We start from the raw sequence: 23,705 nt of genomic DNA on the forward strand, positions 1-23,705 counted from the left end.
TGATAATCCCCTGCACATTCCTAAAACAGGCAATCAGAATGACCCGTTGAAAAAAAGTTGGTAATATTACATGATACTTGGTGAGTTAAATACTGCAGTACAAGGGATTAACAATTATTTGAAGTTTTTTTTACTGGACTGGGCCCAGTCAGATGGTGTTAGGAGAACTAGATTGACAATCAACTTTAAGAGAATTATTTAAAAGCAGTCAACCAAGCCTCTGGCCAGGAAGTACAGGATAGCTTCTAGCTGATTTTGAATCCACATAGTTACATGTCCTTTCCACTTTCCGACTCACTGTGCAAATATTCTAAATTTAGACATTCAACATGGTAACAGGCCCTTCTGCCCCACAAGCCCGTGCTGGCCAAATAAACCAATTAACCTACAAACCCCACAAGTTTTGGAGGATGGGATAAAACCCACATACAAATGCCTATACAGACATGCTGGATTCAATCCGGATTTGCTGGTGCTGGCCACTACGCCAAATGTGCTACCCAAAATAACTGGCCTGCACTCTCCGAGTTAGGAATGTCTTCATCTTCCACCATCAGTACCACCCAAGATCTACCCAATGTCAATGCAAGGACTAATTTTTTAATAGTATTTGCAATTGACTCCTGAAGGAATATCTTCTCCCTAACTTGCCCCACCTGCCTGCTGGATGTAAGTTTTGCACCAATTGCAATAGGGGACTTTCACTGGTTAATACAAGCAGAGCTTCAGGAAGCAAATAGATTATGATTTAGTTTCTCAGAATAGCCCAAGGATGAGAACTTGGTAAATCTGCTATTAACTATACATTTTCTTTGGCTTGGCTTCGCGGACGAAGATTTATGGAGGGGGTAAAAAGTCCACGTCAGCTGCAGGCTCGTTTGTGGCTGACCAGTCCGATGCGGGACAGGCAGACACGATTGCAGCGGTTGCAAGGGAAAATTGGTTGGTTGGGGTTGGGTGTTGGGTTTTTCCTCCTTTGCCTTTTGTCAGTGAGGTGGGCTCTGCGGTCTTCTTCAAAGGAGGCTGCTGCCCGCCAAACTGTGAGGCGCCAAGATGCACGGTTTGAGGCGTTATCAGCCCACTGGCGGTGGTCAATGTGGCAGGCACCAAGAGATTTCTTTAGGCAGTCCTTGTACCTTTTCTTTGGTGCACCTCTGTCACGGTGGCCAGTGGAGAGCTCGCCATATAATACGATCTTGGGAAGGCGATGGTCCTCCATTCTGGAGACGTGACCCATCCAGCGCAGCTGGATCTTCAGCAGCGTGGACTCGATGCTGTCGACCTCTGCCATCTCGAGTACCTCGACGTTAGGGGTGTGAGCGCTCCAATGGATGTTGAGGATGGAGCGGAGACAACGCTGGTGGAAGCGTTCTAGGAGACGTAGGTGGTGCCGGTAGAGGACCCATTATTCGGAGCCGAACAGGAGTGTGGGTATGACAACGGCTCTGTATACGCTTATCTTTGTGAGGTTTTTCAGTTGGTTGTTTTTCCAGACTCTTTTGTGTAGTCTTCCAAAGGCGCTATTTGCCTTGGCGAGTCTGTTGTCTATCTCATTGTCGATCCTTGCATCTGATGAAATGGTGCAGCCGAGATAGGTAAACTGGTTGACCGTTTTGAGTTTTGTGTGCCCGATGGAGATGTGGGGGGGCTGGTAGTCATGGTGGGGAGCTGGCTGATGGAGGACCTCAGTTTTCTTCAGGCTGACTTCCAGGCCAAACATAGATATAATCTAAATGCCACATTGATTGAAATATAACCAAAGATATCTCTCTATTTCTTCAGTTGTAATGGGAGGATGCATTTTGAAGCTGGCAAAGTTGAATTGCCAATTGTCTATTAAGTGTAGCTTCTTTAAGCTTGTTCCAAACAGATCAATACATATTACAGATTGCACTCTATTTAGAGAGGTGAAATACAAAATATTAGACATTCAAAATTCACCAGCTTAAATAAAATCGGAAGCAGGTATCCTTCAAAACCTAGCGACCTCCAACCTTTCGCTTCATTCACATTGAGGAGTGAAAAGTGTGCAGTGCCAGGGAGAAGGTTATTCCTGAGTGCAGGATGCCTACCCCACTCTTATCCTTTGTTCCGAGCTAAATCTCAATTGTTCATAAATTTCAGGGAATGGAAAATTTCAAATCAGTACAGTTATTCTGCATTACCACAGTATTTAAAACTGAGGTTTAAACTAATTCACCCCAGCCACAAAACTGACAACGATTAAGGGATTATATCCAATGTCTACATTAAAAACTTATGGTCCAGATTACCTCTCACAACTTCTTCTATCGCCTCAGTGGTGGTAGTGGTGCTACTAGTTGTGTGCTCAGTAGGATCCTCATACTGATCCTCAACTTCTTCATCATCAAGGTCATCGTCGTCTTCATCATCAATTTCACTCTCCTCCTCCTCCTCCTCCTCCTCCTCTATAGGTTTCTCTTCAACAGTTTTATCACTGAAATCAAGGACAGAATAGTTATTGAAGGTGGAATTTACTATCAATTCAAGTTTATTGTCATCTGATTGTACAAGTACAACCTAACCAAAACATCCTTGGTACAAAATATGCAGACACACAACCAGACATACAGACAAATAATACATATGCAGAAGTATTATCTAAAACAATAAATAAATTAACATTGTTTGTACAAATGAAAGTCTCAGATGGTTAGTGCGAGCAGTTCCTCAAATCTATCAAGGTATATCAAAATGGGTGGATGTTGTTTAAGGAGGGATTGGGCACTGATTATATGGGCAGATTTGCCCTTGATGTCATCTCAAGTTCATTGTCACAGTTAATTTTGTAGCAATCCATTGAGACTAATAAGTAATGCAGCAATAAAAAAAAAAATCGACGCCGTTCGAGAGAGATCAGTTAGAAGGAAGCAAGGGAAATTGTATTTTGCTAGTACAAAATTCATTCAGGAAAGAAACTGTCCTTGAACCTGGTCATGTGTGATCCCACAATTATGACTATCCTTCTGAGGGAAGAAGGTTGAAGAGGGTGTGACCAGAGTAGGATGAGTCTTTCAATGGTTGACTTCATTTCCATGTCAGTATGGAGTGTAGATGGGAGTCAGTGGGAGAGGGTAGGCTGTGTGTGTCTGAGCTGGAGAAGGCAAACAGAGTATTCCTATTTTGTTCTCCTAATATGTGTTTTTTTTAGGTGGTGGGTGATTCATTGACCCCAGGATACCAAACTCTGACCAATTTTTGCAGCTATAAGATTTATGCAACTGGAAACATTTTTCTAACAGCGATGTTCGCTCAGGTTGAGTCCGCCCTTTTTACATAGAGAAGCTGCCTTATTGACCAACTCACGATCTACGTAAGAGGGAAATCTGACAGGTGAGTTCAGCGTTTACGCTGCTGAGTCCTTTTACATCAGGATTTGGCTTCCCAGGGCAAAAGGGGTGGGACGTGATTCCCTCTTTTATAGTTTTACAGTATAGGAACAGCCTTTTGGTCCAATTTATCATTGCCAACCAAAGTTGTTCTTCCAAGCTAGAGCCTCAAAGTGCAAGAAGTTTCTTTTCAACAGCTATCAGACTCTTGAACTTCCCCTATTACACTAATTATACACTGTTTCAACCCAGCAAAAGGGTGGCCTCCGCTACTGCAAGTCCCTCTTTTGTACTTGGAGCCCTGTATCTATCATGTATTTATTGTCTTTTATTGTCAATAAAGTTTATTATAATGATTCTTTTTTTCCCCACGCGCATCTGTTCAGTTAGAATAATATGTGCAATGCAAATTATACAATGTACATGATGAGTAACTCATTAGCCTGCAGATGAACTCTGTCCCTCTCAAGCTGTTGGAGATGGAGTCAAGAGTGGTTGTTCTAGCAAATAGCAAGAAATGAGAGCAACTTTTGTTCATTGTCAAGAGCTCGTGATTTAGTTTCTGTGCGATACCAAGGGAACTTGTCACTCATTAACCAAATTTAGATTATGTTCAAAGGATGGGTTAAGATTCTAAAGAATTGTGAAAGGATCACGGCAATCATTAGAAAACTTCAAGTTTCTGGCCAGATAAACGAAACACGATTTAAATATGGGAAGGAGCTCGACCTAGTATGTTAATCTGAGAAGCTCCAGGGAACATGGCTGACATGATTCACAACTACACCTTGCCCATTTGCTGGGCTATAAACGTCTATGAATAACACAAGTAAGTCACTTAGCCTCAAGTCTGTTCCTCTACTCACTGAGATAATTCTTAGCTGTGACCCAACAGCTTTGCTCTGTCAGCCATTCTCACAGGTGTTATACACTCCACCCCAACCCCCCCCCCCTCCTCGCTTCTCCACCTCCCCAGGGGCCACAGCACATTTAAGGGGTGGGGGTAATAGACTGAAATTATATAATATTTTTTATATAGTTGATGGGAGGGAAGTGTGGAAGAAACCAACTAAACTTGACTGCTTCACAGAGAAGGGGCCCATAAACTTTGTGCAGACACCGTAGATCAAGGCAGCAATGACAACTATACCTGAACATCAGGTCACTTAACACAACTGACAGTGTTTACTACTTAGTTGATGATTGAGAGTAGACTTCGTAATTGGCCACAGGGGATGCAACTTTTTTTTGGGTGGATAAACTATTCTTGGCTAATTTTGCACTGTCGGGTCACTCACTGCCCTGATTTTTTTTTTTTTTTTAATTTTTTATTTTTCACACCATAAATCACAATAGCCATGATATACACTTTTTCTTTTCCACACATTTACAGTGACTTTTTCTCCCTCCCCCCTCCCTCCTCCCAAGCCACCCCCCCACCCCCCCCCCCTCTCATCCATTTTAGGTATACAATCTAGGTTGCATTAATTCAGTTAGACAATGTTGTCATTCAACAGAAATACACCAGAAATTCTACTGAGTCCATTCTTTTCTTTTCTTCTCCTTCCATCAACTTAGGTAATGTTTGTTCCCGGTAGGTTTTCGCTATTGTATTTAATGTAAGGCTCCCATATTTGTTCGAATATTTCAATATTATTTCTTAAACTATATGTTATTTTTTCTAATGGAATACATTTATTCATTTCTATATACCATTGTTGTATTTTCAAATTATCTTCCAATTTCCAGGTTGACATAATACATTTTTTTGCTACGGCTAGGGCTATCTTGACAAATCTTTTTTGTGCATCTTCCAAGTCAATTCCAAATTCTTTATTTTTTATGTTACTTAGGAGAAAGATCTCTGGATTCTTTGGTATATTGTTTTCTGTTATTTTATTTAATATCTGATTGAGATCATCCCAAAATTTTTCTACTCTCTCACATGTCCAGATTGCATGAATTGTTGTTCCCCTTTCTTTTTTTACATCGAAAACATCTATCAGATACTGTTGGGTCCCATTTATTTAACTTTTGCGGTGTAATGTTTAGTCTGTGTAACCAATTATATTGTATCATACGCAGCCTCGTATTTATTGTATTTCTCATCGTTCCAGAGCATAACTTCTCCCATGTTTCCTTTTTTATCTTTATATTTAAATCTTGTTCCCATTTTTGTTTAGTTTTACCATTTGTTTCCTCATTCTCCTTTTCTTGCAGTTTAATATACATATTTTTTATAAATCTTTTGATTAACATTGTATCTGTAATCACATATTCAAGGTTACTTCCCTCTGGTAAACTCAAGTTGTTTCCTAATTTATCTTTCAAGTAGGATCTCAGTTGGTAATATGCCAGCGCTGTATCTCCAGTTATATTGTACTTATCTCTCATTTGTTCAAAGGATAAGAATCTACTTCCTGAAAAACAATTTTCTATTCTTTTAATCCCTTTTTTTCCCCATTTTCTAAAGGCAAGGTTGTCTATTGTAAAAGGGAGTAGCTTATTTTGCGTCAATATTAGTTTTGGTATTTGGTAATTTATTTTATTTCTTTCTACATGAATCTTCTTCCATATATTGAGGAGATGGTGTAATACTGGAGAAGTTCTATGTTGTACCAATTTTTCGTCCCATTTATATAATATGTGTTCAGGTATCTTTTCCCCTATTTTATCTAATTCTAGTCTCGTCCAGTCTGGTTTTTCCCTTGTTTGATAAAAATCTGATAGGTACCTTAATTGTGCGGCTCTATAATAATTTTTGAAGTTTGGCAATTGTAAGCCTCCTTGTTTATACCATTCTGTTAATTTATCTAGTGCTATCCTCGGTTTCCCCCCTCTCCATAAAAATCTCCTTATTATTTTCTTTAACTCTTTGAAGAATTTTTCTGTCAGTTGTATTGGCAATGCCTGAAATAAGTATAGTATCCTTGGAAAAATGTTCATTTTAATACAGTTTATCCTTCCTATCAGTGTTAGTGGTAGCTCTTTCCAATGCTCTAAATCGTCCTGTAATTTTTTCATTAGTGGATTGTAATTGAGTTTATATAATTGGCCTAGATTTTTGTTTATTTGCACACCTAGGTATCTTATTGCCTGCGTTTGCCATCTGAATGGGGATTCCTCCTTAAATTTTGAGAAATCCGCGTTATTCATAGGCATTGCTTCACTTTTATTTACGTTTATCTTGTATCCCGACACTTCTCCATATTCCTTCAATTTCTTATATAGTTCTTTTATTGATAGTTCTGGTTCTGTTAAGTACACTATCACATCATCCGCAAACAGACTGATTTTATATTCCCTGTCTTTTATTTTTATTCCTTTTATATTATTATCTCTTCTTATCGATTCTGCTAGTGGTTCTATAGCTAGCGCAAACAATAATGGTGATAGTGGGCATCCCTGCCGCGTTGACCTGCTTAAGTTAAATTGCTTTGATACATGTCCATTTACTGTCACTTTCGCTAACGGTCCCTTATATAATGCTTTAATCCAATTAATATACTTCTCCGGTAAACTGAATTTTTGCAATACTTTGAACAAGTAATTCCATTCTACTCTGTCGAAGGCCTTCTCTGCGTCTAAAGCAACTGCTACTGCCGGTGCTTTATTTCCTTCTACTGCATGAATTAAGTTAATAAATTTACAAATATTGTCTGTTGTGCGTCTTTTTTTGATAAATCCAGTTTGGTCTAAATTTACCATTTTCGGTACCTGTTCTGCTAATCTGTTCGCTAATAGTTTAGCTATTATCTTATAATCTGTGTTTAGCAGAGATATTGGTCTATATGACGCTGGTGAGAGTGGATCTTTCCCTTGTTTTAGTATCACTGTAATTATTGCTGTTTTACATGAATCTGGTAAGTTTTGTGTCTCATCAATCTGGTTGATTACATCCAGGAGGGGCGGTATTATTAGGTCTTTAAATGTTTTGTAGAATTCTATTGGGAGTCCATCCTCTCCTGGTGTCTTATTATTTGGTAAATTTTTTATTATCTCTTGTATTTCTACTGTTCCAAATGGTTCTGTTAATTTATTTTGTTCCTCTATTTGTAGTTTTGGTAGTTCAATTTTAGTCAAAAATTCATCTATTTTCCCTTCTTTCCCTTCGTTTTCGGTTCGGTATAATTGTTCATAGAATTCTCTGAAGTTTTCCTTAATTTCTTTTGGATTATATGTAATTTGTTTGTCTTTTTTCCTTGTTGCCAATACCATTTTCTTAGTTTGCTCTGTCTTAAGCTGCCATGCTAAGATTTTGTGTGTTTTTTCACCTAGTTCATAATATTTCTGTTTTGTCTTCATTATATTCTTCTCCACCTTATATGTTTGTAATGTTTCATATTTTATTTTTTTATCCGCCAATTCTCTTCTTTTGGTTGTATCTTCCTTTATTGCTAATTTTTTTTCTATGTTTATTATTTCCCTTTCCAACTGCTCTGTTTCCTGGTTATAGTCCTTCTTCATCTTGGTTGCATAACTTATTATTTGCCCTCTAATGAATGCTTTCATTGCGTCCCATAGTATAAACTTATCTTCCACTGATTCCGTATTTACTTCAAAGTACATTTTTAATTGTTTTTCAATAAATTCTCTAAAATCCTGTCTTTTAAGTAGCATGGGGTTTAATCTCCATCTATACATTCTTGGAGGGATGTCCTCTAGCTCTATTGCCAATAACAGGGGTGAGTGGTCCGATAATAGTCTAGCTTTATATTCCGTTTTCCTAACTCTCCCTTGAATGTGGGCTGATAACAGGAATAGGTCTATCCTTGAGTATGTTTTATGTCTAGTCGAGTAGTATGAGTATTCCTTTTCTTTTGGGTTTTGTTTCCTCCATATGTCCACAAGTTTCATTTCTTGCATTGATTTAATTATAAATTTGGTTACTTTGTTCTTCCTGTTAATTTTTTTCCCCGTTTTATCCATATTTGGATCCAAATTCAGATTGAAATCCCCTCCTATTAGTATGTTCCCTTGCGTATTAGCTACCTTCAAAAAGATATCTTGCATAAACTTTTGATCTTCTTCGTTAGGTGAATATATATTAAGTAGATTCCAAAGCTCTGAATATATCTGACATTTTATCATAACATATCTCCCTGCTGGATCTATTATTTCCTCTTCTATTTTAAATGGCACATTTTTGCTAATTAATATAGCCACTCCTCTTGCTTTTGAATTATACGATGCTGCTGTTACATGTCCTACCCAATATCTCTTTAATTTCTTGTGCTCCAATTCAGTTAAGTGTGTTTCTTGGACAAATGCTATATCTATTTTTTCCTTTTTCAGTAAATTTAGTAGTTTCTTCCTTTTAATTTGGTTATGTATTCCATTAATATTTAGAGTCATATAGTTCAGCGTAGCCATTTTATATTTTGTTTATCTTCTCTTTCCGTTTTTCCATCATTACCTTTCCTCCTTTTCCATTTCTGTTTTCTTATTTTCAACTCTTTACCAGACAACATTCCTACAACATCCAACATTTTCCTTATTCTCCTATTTCTATCTTCTTTATCCCCAATCTCCCCTTCCCCTCCTGAGTTGCCCTTTATCCCTTGTCGGACAACCACATCTCCCCTCTCCATTTGGATTTGCGAATCCACTCGCAAGCGTCAACTGATTTTGCAGTGACCGCTCTTTTCCCCCACCCAGCCCCCCCCAGAAAAGATTTCGCTTTTTATATGTCACAAAGGTCACTCTTTTAATTCCCTCCTTATTCTCTCTATTCCATTACCTTCTCTTATTAATTCTTGTCTATACTCTCTATGTTTTCATCTAATTACAGATACTTTCACATATGCCCATTGTCTCTATTCACTCTTATACCTCTTTACCCGCATACATATCAATCGTGGTCATTTTTACCCTCCTTACCCTTCTTCATCCCTCAGTCTATTTTTGTCTTTACCCACATACATATCAATCGTGATAATTTTTGCTCTCATTACCCGTCTTCATCCCTCAGTCTATTTTTGTAATTGTTCTGCAAATTTTCGTGCTTCTTCTGGATCCGAGAATAGTCTGTTTTGTTGTCCTGGAATAAATATTTTCAATACCGCAGGATGCTTCAGTGTAAATTTATATCCTTTCTTCCATAAAATCGCTTTTGCTGTATTGAACTCTTTTCTCTTCTTTAGGAGTTCAAAGCTTATATCTGGATAAATGAAGATTTTTTGCCCTTTATACTCCAGTGGTTTGTTGCCCTCTCTTACATTTTCCATTGTCTTCTCCAGTACCTTTTCTCTTGTAGTATATCTTAGGAATTTTACTACAATAGATCTTGGTTTTTGTTGTGGTTGTGGTTTAGGGGCCAATGCTCTATGTGCCCTTTCTATTTCCATTTCTTGCTGTAGTTCTGGACATCCTAGGGCCTTAGGGATCCATTCTTTTATAAACTCCCTCATATTCTTGCCTTCTTCATCTTCCTTAAGGCCCACTATCTTTATGTTATTTCTTCTGTTATAATTTTCCATTATATCTATTTTTTGGGCTAGTAATTCTTGTGTCTCTTTAGTTTTTTTATTAGATTCCTCCAATTTCTTTTTTAAGTCTTCTACCTCCATTTCTGCTGCTATTGCCCGTTCTTCCATCTTGTCCATTTTTTTCCCCATTTCTGTTAAGGTCATATCCATTTTATTTATTTTCTCTTCTGTGTTGTTTATTCTTCTTCTTAAATCATTGAATTCCTGTGTTTGCCATTCTTTAAATGACTCCATGTATCCTCTAACAAGAGCAAGTATATCCTTTACCTTGCCTTTCCCTTTATCTATTTCACTGTACTCTTCCTCTTCTTCTTCCTCTGGGTTGACCATCTGTTGTTTCTTTGCTGCCCTTTCCTCCTCTTCTTTCTTGTTTCCATTGTCTTCTGTGGTCTCTTCTTGCTGCAGGTGTTCTGCAGCTGTCGTTGCCGGCTGTGGAGATCGACTCCCCAGCTGGTCCCCCCTCCCGTCGGTGTGTTTTTTTGCATGCGCGGTTGCGCACTTTTACTCGGCTCTGTGAGCCATTGTTGTAGTTCTTTTTCTACCGACCTGAGGTAGTGGGGCCCTCTCTCCACAGCGGGCCTCTTCGGACAGGTAAGGCCTTCACCTTTTTCCTCCGTTGTCTTCTCTTCCTCTCTTCTTTCCGTTGATTTTGATTTTTCTCCTTTTGTCTCCATCTTCTTTCCACCTTTATACTCACTTTTCTTTAACTTGTATTTCTGTGCCTTTGTATTTTCTCTTGTTTTTCCCGACTTTTCTGGAGAGGGCTGGAGTTCACCGTCCGGCCACTACTCCATCACGTGACTCCTCACTCACTGCCCTGTTGATGTACTTCATGCCCTCTAATGCAGCCATCCTCAAAACTTTTTTTTTAGGTTATGATCCTCTTAGGATTCTGCTCAAGTTTATGAGCCCCCCTTTCCTGAGAAGTAGCCAAAACTAATTTCTTCTGTACTTCTCTCCAACGGACTACAAAATATTTATGTTACGCGAGGTGAAAAGAAATAAGGCTTTCTTGAATGAGAGAGTTCATTCCTGTTGAGAACGACTGCCCTAATGGATACAACACTAAAATTTATGAATGTCACAAATCCACAATGCAAGTAATTGAAGGGGACTATTGAAGTTTTTGTACCACACCAAGGAAGAGAGAAGTTTAAAGCCATTAAATTCTATTTTTAAAAACTACTTCACGAATAATATGGACAAACATCTGATATGTGCACTGCAAAATAGATACAAGACCAGGACTTCCCTTTATTTCTGAAGTGTGCAATGCATCCACATTTGTTGATAACAATGTTAACTGGCCGTGAGAAGAGTGCAGATATGCTTGCAGAGGATACGGACATTGAATGGGCAATGAAAGGGGTGAGATTAAAATGCAGGGAGACATGGGTGCCATATTATCTGCAATTTATCTCCCTCCATCACAATTTTTTAAAACTTTGAGTTGCTGCTTTAGGCACTTGGTAATTCAACCCTGAATTCAAGCAATACTAGAACAGTACCTCTTCATCCCCCTTCAATAATGAAAAACAAGAAACTGCAGATGTTCAAAATTTGAAATAAAATCAAATGGTGAAACCGCTCAGGACAGGTAGGTCTATCAAAACTTTATACTTCAGGTGCAGCAGCCTTTGTCAGAATTAGAAAAGAGAAAATCAAGCTAGTCTTCTTGGTGCAGAAGAACTTGGGAGTGCTTGTGCATGAATCACAAAAGATTGGTTTGCAGGTGTAGCAGACTATCTAGAAGGCAAATGGAATGTTGGCCTTCATTACTAGAGGGATTGAATTTAGAGGCAGGGAGGTTATGTTATAACTGTACAAGGTATTGGTGAGGACACATCTGGAGTACTGCATGCAAGTTCTGGTCTCCTAACATGAAGGAGGCTATGTAGAGGAGCTTCACCAGATTGATTCCAGAGATGAAGGGGTTAGCCTATGAGGAGAGATTGAGACGTCTCGGAGTGTCCTCGCTGGAATTTAGAAGAATGACGGGGGTATTATAGAAATGTATAAAAGGTATAGATAAGGTAGAGGTAGACAAGTTGTTTCCATTGTTGGGGGAGACTAGAACTAGGGGACATGGCCTCAGGATTTAAGGTAGAAGATTTAGAATGGAGATGAGGAGGAACTGCTTTTCCCAAAAGGTGGTGAATCTATGAAATTCACTGCCCATTGAAGCAATGGAGGCTACCTCAGTAAATATATTTAAGATAAGGTTAGATTTTTTTTTGCAAAAGTAGGAGAATTAAGGGATATGGGGAAAGGCAAGTAGCTGGAGATGAGCCTTGATAATCTTACTGAATGACGGAACTGGCTCAATGGGCTTTATGGCTTACACGTGTTTCTATTTCCTACGACCTCATATTTCATTGAAACACCTCCTTCAGCACAACTTGTCCATGTTGAGCAAGCTGTTCCATTTCCCTGTGCTTGGCCAATATGTCTAAACCCTTCCTATCCATGTACCTGTCTAAATGTCCTTTAAGTGTTGCAATTGTATGTCTCAATCACCTGCTTCATTGCCTAGATGAGATATGTTGTGAGTTAGGGAAGGGAATGGGTGTTTTCAATTATCACATTCTTGACACAAGATGAAGGACTGTTAATTGCCGATACCGTTGTTCATTCTCATTTGCCCATTAGCTGTGAAATTTAGTGTCCAAATGTGGATTGGTAAATGAATTCTCAAATATAACATCCCACCCACACGTTAATCAGATTTAAAAGAAATCAAACTGCAGATGCAAGAAATCTGAAACAAAAATTGAAAATCCATGAATTTTTGTGGTAGATTATTTATAAAATTAAATAAAGTGCTTGTAATTACCCCCTTTAACCAATTTGCCTTCATTCTACAGGAAATACTCCAATTATTCCATCCATTTAACCTAGTTTTCATCTATTGAAAACCAACTTCGCTCCTTTCGCAATAAAAACACAGAAATGCTAAAGGAACTCACCTGTCTTGTAATACCCATAGGAGGTAAAGATATTAGCCAAGTATTGGGTCTGAGCCCTTCTTTACCTCTTATAGACCCCACGATTCAGGCGGTTCCAGTAGTATTTCTGTGTTTTTACAATCACAGCATCTGTAAACCTTCATGTTTCATCCCATTTTTCCTTTTGCAAGGCTGACAAAGAACCTCAAACCAGCAGCGTTAACTGTTTCCCTTTCCGCAGATGCTGCTGGACTCGAGGACTTCCAGGATTATTTTCCAATATTCAACAGGTTCAGGTACAAATTACCCTTTCAGATAATCAAAGCTCAGACACCCAGTCATAAAAATTTATAGCATCTCTAGCCTATGTCTGCAATAATAACTTACAATTTTGAAAATTAAAAGGCTAGAAATGGTCAGAAAGAATTTATCATCCCAACTTATAATTCCTATCAGTTGAATCATCTGTCAAAATAGTTCCCCACAAATCTTTACAAAAAAAGACACCAATCTCAACATACTCCCAACTATTCCTGCCCTAATTATTTTTAAATAAGATTATTTATTTCCAAAAAAAATTCATTGCGTTATACAGACATGAAAAGAGCTACTACCTCAAAATAATTTAAGTGAATTATTAATCCATCTAAAAGCCAATGCACATTGATTAGTTCAAAATATTCAGTCTTGGATGGCACGATCTAAATTACCCAACAGTGACACACCAGGAGAAGGTGGCACCAATGTGAGACTGCTTCAAATGAGCATGCAATTAATTGCTTTAGACACCATTTTTGAAATTGCATTATTTTAACGAAGGTTGTTAAATGAACTAAATCACTTTAGATTTCTGTAAATGCAAATGCTATTCTTTCCATAGGGAATATAAATTATACAGCATGAAAAGTGAATAGCTTTATTGCTCTCCATTGTAAGTATATTCATCATATATATATATATATATATATATTCTGGAAAACAATTTTGGACTGGTGCAATAATTTCTATTAAAAAAATCAAGGTTAACATGAATATCAGCAGATGCTGGAGTCTCGTGCAGTACACAAAAGTGTTGGAAAACACAGCAGGTTACCCAGCATCCAGAGGATGTAAAAGGGCAGCTGAATATGGGGCCTGAGCCCTGCATCAGGAGTGCCAAAAACCAGGCAAAAACCTGATTAAAATAGTGGGGGCTGCGGGCAAGGGAGTGCACAGGTGGATACAGGTGTGAGGGTAAAAGAGAGAGGTGTGAGAACTGATTGGAGGAAAGAAGGCAGAGGGCTAAGAAAGATAGCTCTCTGATAGAAGGGAAGAGGGTGGAGAGCTGGAAGGGAAGGAGACTGAGGGATGTGGGAAAGAGAAACTGGTGAGGGGGGGTGGGTTAGCAGAAATTGGAGGTTGATATTGATGCCATTTGATTGGAGACTGCCAAGATGCAATACAAGGTAGTGTTGTCCCTCCAATTTGTGGATGGCCTACATATGGCAGTACACGAGTCCATGGACAGACATGTCAGCGTGGAATTGAAGTGGTTGGTCACTAGGAGGTCCTTGCAGTTGCAGTGGATTGGGTGAAGGTTTTCAATGAAACAATCTCCCAGTCTATGCCCAGTCTCCTTGATGTAGAGGAAGCCACATCGGGAGCACCTAATGCAGTAAATGACCCATGGAGATTCACAAGTTTTGCTTCACTTGGAAGGACAGTTTGGAATCCCAAATAGAGATGAGGAAGGAGGTTTTAAGTGCAAATATATCTCTTCTTGCAGTCAGATGGGTAAGTACCAAGGGAGCGATTAGTGGGAAGGGATGAGTGGACGGAGAGTTGAGAGATAGGGGAGAAAAGGTGCATCTTGTAGTGTGATTGCATTGTAGATGGTGGAAATTGTACAAAGTATGTTGGATGCAGAGGCTGGTGGGTTGGTATGTGTCTGGGAAGGTGGGCTTACGGACCAGAGCCGATATAGGGAAATAGAAATGTTAGTGAGGTCTGATTAACAGCAGCAGGAAAGCCATATTTTTTGAAGGACACCTTGGATGTCTTGAAATTGAAGGACTCATTCTGGGAGCAGATGTGATGGAGGAATGTAAGGAATAGAATCCTCTCAGGATGGGGGAAGGTAAATGTGGGTATTACTGGGTTTGTAAAAGATGTCTGTTGATAGTTTGCCTTCCGAGATGGAGCAAGAGATAAGATGGACCAAAATGAATTTGAAGTCAGAGTGGGAGCTGGCAGCCAGGTGAATAAAGTTAACGAGTTCATCATGGGGGCAAGAGACAGCACCAATGTAGTAATTGATATAGTGGAGTTGTTGGGCCTTGCCAGCAGCATGGATAGAAAAAAAGAAAAAAAAACTGGCCCTTGAAATGATTCTGCCCCACACCTTCTTAGGTGGGCGCAAAAAAATCTCAAGGTGTTATTTTGCAGAGCTAGAGTATTCTTATTTCAATTTACCTCCTTAAAAACCATCATCTGGTCATTAAACACATTTAAAGAAATTGAAAACAAGCCTGTGACTTGCAGGTTTGTGCAAAGAAATGCAAAGGCAACTTTGCAAAAATAATTGTAACCCTGCAAAAATAATTTCACAGGGCTTTGAGGAAGGAGGAGTAAATGGACTTACAGATAACTCCTAAGAGCCATTACAGGTAGCCACCTGTATTGTATTGCTCTATGAATCTATTATATAGCAATTGTTAGGAGCTGTGCTGTGTACACAACTACTGTGAATTCTCAAGCATTTCACAAACTGCAGTGCATTTTGGAACAGTGATGTCAAAAATATGCAATATAAATGCATAACGTGTCATGATTAGCACACTAACAGTGGAACAACAATCAAAGATTTCCATTCATTAACTTTTTTGGACTCTGCCTGGATCTGTGTGGGAGGTTTATAACAATATACAAAAGTGATGGATAAACTCTGCAGGCCATGCAGCATCAATAGGAAGGAAAAGACCATTGATGTTTCAGGTCCAAGCCCTTCCTCAGGAGTGCGACAAAAAGTAGACATTTGAATAAAAAACTTCTGGTGGCAGGGAGGGGGGAGGTGTGGGAGGGTGGAACACAAGAGGTCATAGGTGGACACAGGTGAGTGGATAGATGAGAAAGAAATTGGGAGGTGATGGGGAAGAGGGCAGAGGGTAATTGACAGGAGAAGGGAAGAGGTGGGAAGCTGGAAGAAGGGAAACATTGATGAGGGAATGAGTGAGGAACAGGGGAGAGAGTTAACAGAAATTGGATAAGTTGATATTCTTATCATCTGGTTGGAGACTATCCCTCCAATTTGCAGTTGGCCTAATTTGACTGTACGTACAGGCATTGACAGACATGCCAGTGTGGCAATTGGGCATGGAAATAAAGTGGTTGGCCACTAGGAGGTCCTTGCTTCTCTCTGTCAGCTGCAATTAAGTGATCTCCCTGCCTGCGTCTGGTTTCTCAGATTCAGAAGTATTGCTTCACTTGGAAGGATAGTTTTGGGCCCCAAATGATGGCAAGGGAGGAGGTACAAGAGGATGTAGTGCTTCTTAGAGTCATAGGGGTGATTGGTGGGTAGAGGGAATCAGGGCTCAGTCCTGAAAAGTTGATTGTCTTTTGGTTCCTGACAAAGCAAACCCTTTCCTGGCAAAGGGCCCAGGCCCGAAATGTTGGTGACCCGTTACTTCCTATGGATGCTGAGTGACCTGCTGAGTTGCTCCACTTACTCCACATTGTGTACTCGACGAGACCCCAGTATTTGCAGATTTTTGGTGAGCACTGATTACTTCCCTCAACAAGTTAACCTATGTTACTGGATCTCAAAAGAGTGGGCCATCTGAGTGCTTTGGCAATAGTTGGCATGAAGAAACTGCATGTCCTGGTCATTAGGCCATAGGTGGACACATAACACACTTTCACCCAATCTTTATAATTTGGGTTTTCTGCTGGACATCAGTCTTTAGGCACTTGCGAAATTGCTGCTTTTCCATTGAGGCCTGGTGGAATTTCCAATCCACACAGACCCTTCAGTTGCATTTAGCTAGTTCCTGGTTCTCCTGGTCATTCTGATCAAACAAGTTCTGGGTATTTTCTGACAGAGAAATCAAGAGTAGCTTCACAAATACAAATTATGGTAGAATTCAGGTAAACTTAAACACTGTAGATACACTGCAGGTTCGATTGGTTGAGGTTCAACGGGTTTTCTCTAGGTGTTGTCCAAGGAGAGACACCTTTGTGACATGCTTGAGACTATGTACATTGATATTGTCATAGCCGTGTTTCTTTTGTTTCTGTGATTTTTAAACTCAACAAACAAAGAACAGAAAAGATAAGATGGTGGGTCAGTTCAAAAGGCATCGGTGCCTGTCACATCCCAGGGGTCTTGCTAGGATAATAATTCAGTAAAAGCCCTGTATCTGAAATTTAAGCAACCAGCAAAAAAAATATAAATAAAAAAACCAACTAAGAATAAAATAATAGGTAAAATTATGCAAGTTTATAATAGCAAAAGTATATGTTCTCTGAAGTAACACATAAACCTTTGAAGATGGGAGCATATATTCGGTGAGCGAGTGCCTTAGTTGTGCTTTGCTCATAGCAGCTGTTTAAATAAAGTTGTGTGAAACAGCAATGGCTTGCCCAAGATGAAGCCGCTCGGTGTTGGGATGACTCTTTTAAGGTGTCTCCTTATCTCTGCTTAGCAAGAGTCACCCTGGTCAGAGGCTTTATCTGTAAACTTGGGGAGGGGGGGGGGGGGGTGGTGGTGTTTAATTATCTATAATGTTATGGTTAGTCTTTGGAGGGGGAGGAACCTGCAGATGTAGCAACAGTTAAATGTTTTCAAAGAATGAGACTGAAAATAAAGTAAAACGCTTTAAGGTTGATATACAGTATTCGTGAAGTGAATTTTGTACAGTGAAAGTATAGCATTATTTTATCTTTTAAACTGTTTATTCTTAATCCAGGTGTTTTAGTTAACCATTGGAGGAGTCAGTCTCAAACAAAGGGAAAATACACTTAACTGACATCTGCCGATCCCCATAGGTGCTGGATGCTAGGTTTTTTTTTTAAACTGTATAGTAAAACAGATGTCAATGTTTAGATCAGAGATGCTGGCATAAAAAGGTGATAATCTTCTGATACAACAGGCTGATGGTTACACAAAAAAAATCATGTTCCAAATATTGTCAAAAGGTTTCTTGGGAGTTCTCGTTCCCCTCTCCCTCCTTGCCAATCACACCCTGTCAGAGAAATCTCTTATCCAATTCTGCCACAAATGTCATGCAAGAGGATCAGCTTGCCTTTCTGGAAAATGAGCCAGTGCCTTTCTTTTCTTTGGTACAAATTTAAAGCATGTTTCTGTCTTAGACAAATATGTAGCTGCTGGAAGTGGGATGTGAACACTGATGACTGGAGCCTGTACAGTCGACATTCGAACTAGCCACAGGATCACGTACCATTCCTTTATCCCAATGGGGAAATTGCTGAGATTATCCCTCATAGCAAAGCTCACCCGTGAAGGTGGCCCACTTACCTTATCAGTCACATCCAATGGGCCGACCCCGTTTGCAGGCTTGATACCAGACTCCCAGTACTGTACTCTAAGCTCTGCCAATGGCAAGGGATTACCAAAAGGCCAGGAAGAAACGATTCAAGGTTGTTCTCAAACCCCCTGATTAAAAAGTGCAACACTTCCAATCACTCTTGGGGAATTGTTGGCTCTAAAGCTGCAGCTTTCTGGATAGTTTTCAGAACTCTGAATGCATTCTTTAGGGGAGGACAGATGGTGACTGAAAAGACTAACCCCAAAGTACAGGCCTCCACCCCTCACCACATTCCACACCACCCCCCCCCCCCCCCCCCCCCAAAATCGCACTACCAGCTCCTGTCAAGCACTTCCTGTCATGTGTGGCAGAGCGAACAGGTACCACAATGGTTTCAACATTTCAGAACCAGAGATCTGAACTCATTAAATGTTTAAACCATAGAGACAGGGTATGAAATCCAACTATCGCCTGCTTCTACTACAATTGCAAGTTCTATAATGTGACTAGATTAAAAAAAAATCACAAACAACATTGAAGGTAATGCCAGCATGTTCTTTGATGCTTCAAATATAAAGACAGACAGTGGGAATACTTTACCAGTGAAGTCCTGCAGACCTCTACAGATCATGAATTATTCAGGAATAAGACACCAGACAAACTGACATTTCAAATAGCTTCTCACTGGTGGCAAAGATAAATTATGCAAATTATAACCACAAGGTTGGAGCTTCACTGTATCCAGGCAGAGCAAGAAAGGACATGTCACAAATGACCTCAGCAAATTGGCATTAGGAAAGGGTAAGGAGAGGAAAGGGAGAAGCAGTATCATCTTGAGGTTTATATCTGCTGTGGACAAAATAAAGTTACATTTGCCAATCAATACTCTTGCAGAAAACAGCTACACGAGCAAACTGCTAGAAGCCACCATTTGGAATTGTCCCTTGGTCAAAGTCAAACTGAAAATTCCTAGGATTAAGGAGTTACTATTGGAAACTGGTATGAATGCATTGAAATAGATTATATTTGGCTGCAGTAAGATCTACTTTGTTATGGGTCCTTGCTATCAAAATATGTCCGAATATTAGCACTGACTCTTCAAGGAATGATCGCAACATTTGTGAATGACAATGAGCGCAATAAGTAGATCCTGTTTATGGATAAATTTTGTTAAGTGCAATTGGGTGGTATGGTTAGCACAAGGCTCTAACACTGCCAGCCACCCAGGTTTAAATCCAGCACTGTCTGTAAGGAGATTGTACATTCTTCCCATGTCTGCGTGTTTCCTCTGGGTGCACCGGTTTCCTCCCACTCCTCAAAAACGTATGCGGGGGGGATTGTGGATTAATTGGGCAGCTCAGGCTTGTGGGCATTTTGCTGAGTGGTTGCTGAACAAAAGAAGTCCTTTCCCCACTTGCTTTACAAGTACTTTACCAACCGTCACAATGCCATGTAGCACCAAATTGGACTAGGAATGCTCTGCAATAAATGAATGATCTATTTCAGGTGCTGCTCAAAGGACATCCATTAGCTGGAACACAAGGGACAATACCTTTGCTTTTCTTTGAAGTGGTACCACAGATTGCTCAAGGAGGTAGAAAAAGAACCCAGTTTCATGCCTTTTTTAATAAATACCACTGATGGTGTAGCCATAAAATTTAACCATGGCTAAATTACTTTGAAGACTTTCAGGGCCAATGGCTAAATACAGAAGAATGACCAGACAAAAGGAGACAATTGTTTACTCTGTAAAGGATATGGATTAATGACAAAGTTGAACAATTAAAAATCAATTAGCTTCAAAAATATTCATACTGCTACAATAGTACAAAGGCCCCATTATTTGGAAAAAGTTTGCCAAGGGCATGTTCAAACTAATGTAAAATTAACAATGTCACATCACTTATTTCAAAAGCAATTTAATTTTTAATGCATCATTTTGTAACCAATATCGCTTAAGTGTGTTTTTTAAAATAAAAGGTTTTACCAAGTCGAGGGGAAATACTCACTAATTATATTTTACAGCTTCTGAGTAATGAGAGCTTTATTTCCAAGTTGATGAACAAGAGAATAACAAGATGGTTTTGCTCTCTTCTTGCTACTTCACCACTTTCCATGATTGAGATGGTAACTTGCACATTTAACAAATATAGAACTTTGGGAATTCACCACAATCAAACCTGAACATTGAATCTAAATATTCAGTGTTTGGCTATCTAATCTTGTGTTCCTAACAGGGATGGAAATTAATTAGCCTGGACTTCAAATTTTTTCAAAGGGCTCGTTTCCTGAAAAAAAAAGGGGATTATGATAGACAGCTTCAAGTTGAACACAAAGATAGTTTCAGATTTTCTGTATCACATAGGAAGTTGGAGAAAAATTAAATGAACCTTTATTGAATTTAACATGTGAAATCACATAATGATGCTGAGCTCTGCTCTCAGGTTGGCCCAGGGTTTCTCTTGGTCACTAATTTTACAACCGAAGTAGAGCTCATAGGCTTTCTTAATAAGTGCAGTCACGCTGCGTCTTTGAGCCTGAAGTGTATGTCACAACTGTTGTGACACTTATGAGACATTTCAGTTGTTTTGTATATTTCTAAAGACAATAAAAGCTATCGAGTGCACTCACTATGCTATTGCCTGAAGAACATGTGGATTAACATATGCCATGCACATCTGTATATGTGAGCTGCTTTTATAACCTGTCTGCATCTAGCCTGATTAAGCATTCCCAGGCACGAGACGTCATTTGCATAGCACCTGAATTGAGTGCATGCCCAGGTATGCTTGGACTGACCAAAACAGCTCGCTTTGTGGGGAATATACTAGTAGACTTGAAATATGACAGGAAATCACAAAATAGGTTGTATCTTTAAAAAAAGGTAAGCAAAAAGAAAATTTTAAGGAGATTTTTGCGATCAGCAGACCAAAATCCATAAAATACACTCAAAAGTGTTCAGAAAGAAAAATCTTTGTTGACCAATGTTATAGTTGTATATGGATACAGGGCAGCACAGTTAGAGCAGTGGATAGTGCAACAACTTTACAGCACCAACGATCACGACCAGACCGGAGTTTGAATGCCGCGCTGTCTGTAAGGAGTTTGTATCCTCTCCCCGTGTCTGAGTAGGGGCTCCAAGTTTCCTCCCACCATTCGAAATGTACCAGGGGGAGTAGGTTAATGGGGCAGCATGGACGTGGATTGAAATGGCCTGTTACTTATACTGTATGTCTAAATAAATAGCATTCCATTAGGTTCAGCTGAGATCAATCAACAGCACAGACTTCCAATCCTACTTGGGACTTTCTGAATTGGGTAGTGACACAAAGATGGATCTCCTGAATGATTGGAGTGGCTAACATTTTCTTCAGCAGTACAGACTGATACTGCTAGTTTGGTAAAAAGCTTTAGTTAATGGAACTTTTGGATTAAAATGCTTTAAATCCTTGACAAATATTTGGAAATGCAAGTAGGCAGCAATGACTGATAGAACTATAACCCAAAATGAACTGATTAGAAATTATATTTATATTTAACAAATTATAATGGTGCTTAGTTTTAGACATTATATTGCTTTAGGATTGCAAACAGCATGATGCTCATTCCAACACATTAAGGTGAATGGATTGCAATACTGGCTTCATTTAGAACATGATGGTAAATGCGAATTGAATGATATTGATGGCATTTAAGATCCATAAAGCTCATTTGTCACCTTTGCAGTGCTCAATGCATTAAGCAGCCCAAAAATGAGTAAAATGTAACTTAACCCATACCTTCCATCTGCATAATCTGCATCATCGCCTCCCCACCAGACATCTGAATCTTCTTCATCCAGGTCAGAGTCAATCTTATCATTTTCTTCTGGAATGGGGCAACAAACAAATTCTACTCCTCGAAATTCGTCAATTCCACATGGAAGCAGCATTCCATAGTCATGGAGGTTCATGATCTTGTCACCACAGGTCTGTGAAAGTACAAAGAATTTAAGTGGTGCAAACTCACATGCCTTCCATGGATCTGAACAAGTCTTGTCCAGGTTTGAGGTTTCCTTAAACAGCTTGATTTGGTTCAGAGGTGAAGTTGTAGCAGCTTTTTGTTTCACAAAATTGTTCTTTGTAGATCCACTGTGCATAAGTGGACAGCAAATAACTGACCTTTTATGGATACACCAAGTAATTTCTTTAGTGCATATACTGAAAAAAAAAAGCCACATGAAAATAAAGAGGAACATTTACAAACCCAAGGAGGTTTGAACAAAATGGAGAGAAAAATCTGAACCTTTACAAAGATCACTGCTCTACCTAATGGAGGTGGCAGTGCAAACATGATATCAGTACTCTAAGGAGAATCTTGCAATCTGAAAATCCCAAAGTTACTGGACATCACGACACAAAGAAATAGCACAAAATGAAGTTAATAATGTTGTAGCAAGCACATGTCTGGACATCATTCCCTCCATCCGCCTCTCTATGTCCTCCCACAAGAAAAAATATCACAAGTAATTAAATGACACTAAGATAATAGCTGCTTTGATAGACCAAAGAACTGACTGGCAGAACTTAAAAACCTAACAATTAAAACCATTTCTCCTGCGTGAATTTAATCAAATTGAATTTCTTTTTTTTTTTTTTTTACACAGTCTGAATACTTTGGGTAACAAACTCTTGTGGTTTGGTATAATTGTCTGTGAGGGATGCAGGTTATGTGAAGAGAGATATGAGAGCTTCAGCTAGTGAATATTACTTGTGTGGAATAGTTCTGCTGTGAACTTGCTAGAGGACTGGCCTATTAAAAATCATCTCTGGAGATCTAAGCCCAAGTCTGGAAAGATGCAGTTCAACTATTTGAAGGATTGATGGTCAAACTGAAGGAACAAGGAGATTTTGGTATCAATAAACCACTCAAAAGTTTTGATTTCATCTTGCACGAGAGAAGAAAGACAATGTTCTTTTGTTTGATGGGGGTGGGGGGGGGGTGGGAGAATGAACAGCAGAAATCCAACCTGTTTCCCCAAATCATCCAACAACTAGATGCCAACAAACATGACAGGATTTCCAGTGGCTTTGGCTTTTGAGGAGAGTATGATAACCAACTTGGAGGGTACATAAACACCACATGTAGAAGTCAGACTCAGCTTGTCCAAACTGCAATTCCTGGTTTTCAGCATCTCTGACGACTATCCTGGAATCATCAGGTCGATGCAATCATGAATGAGTTTGAAGAGATTTGGAACATCAACAAAGACTTGCAAATTTCTACACATGTACTGCGGAGATTATTCTGACTGGTACGGCGATACCAATGCACAGGACAAGATCAGGTTACAGAGGGTTGTAAACCAGCTAGTGTCATCATGGGCATTAGGTCTTCACACCATTAAGCACATCTTTTAGA

At 39.3% G+C, this 23,705-nt stretch overlaps 1 protein-coding gene across 4 annotated transcripts in view; it reads right to left on the reverse strand.

The window, feature by feature from the left end:
* LOC138738565 (amyloid-beta precursor protein-like) overlaps positions 1-23,705 on the reverse strand; it is a 138,821-nt gene that overhangs the window by 40,234 nt on the left and 74,882 nt on the right. For all 4 annotated transcript variants that reach the window (XM_069889014.1, XM_069889013.1, XM_069889012.1 and 1 more), the window contains exons 5-6: positions 22,085-22,275; positions 2,274-2,458 (exon numbers count right to left, since the gene is read on the reverse strand). In XM_069889014.1, coding sequence (XP_069745115.1) covers positions 2,274-2,458; positions 22,085-22,275 — 376 coding nt within the window. The remainder of the gene's footprint in view (positions 1-2,273; positions 2,459-22,084; positions 22,276-23,705) is intronic.

The sequence above is a fragment of the Narcine bancroftii genome, chromosome 7 (genome assembly GCF_036971445.1).
Source record: "Narcine bancroftii isolate sNarBan1 chromosome 7, sNarBan1.hap1, whole genome shotgun sequence".
Lineage (NCBI taxonomy): Eukaryota > Metazoa > Chordata > Chondrichthyes > Torpediniformes > Narcinidae > Narcine > Narcine bancroftii.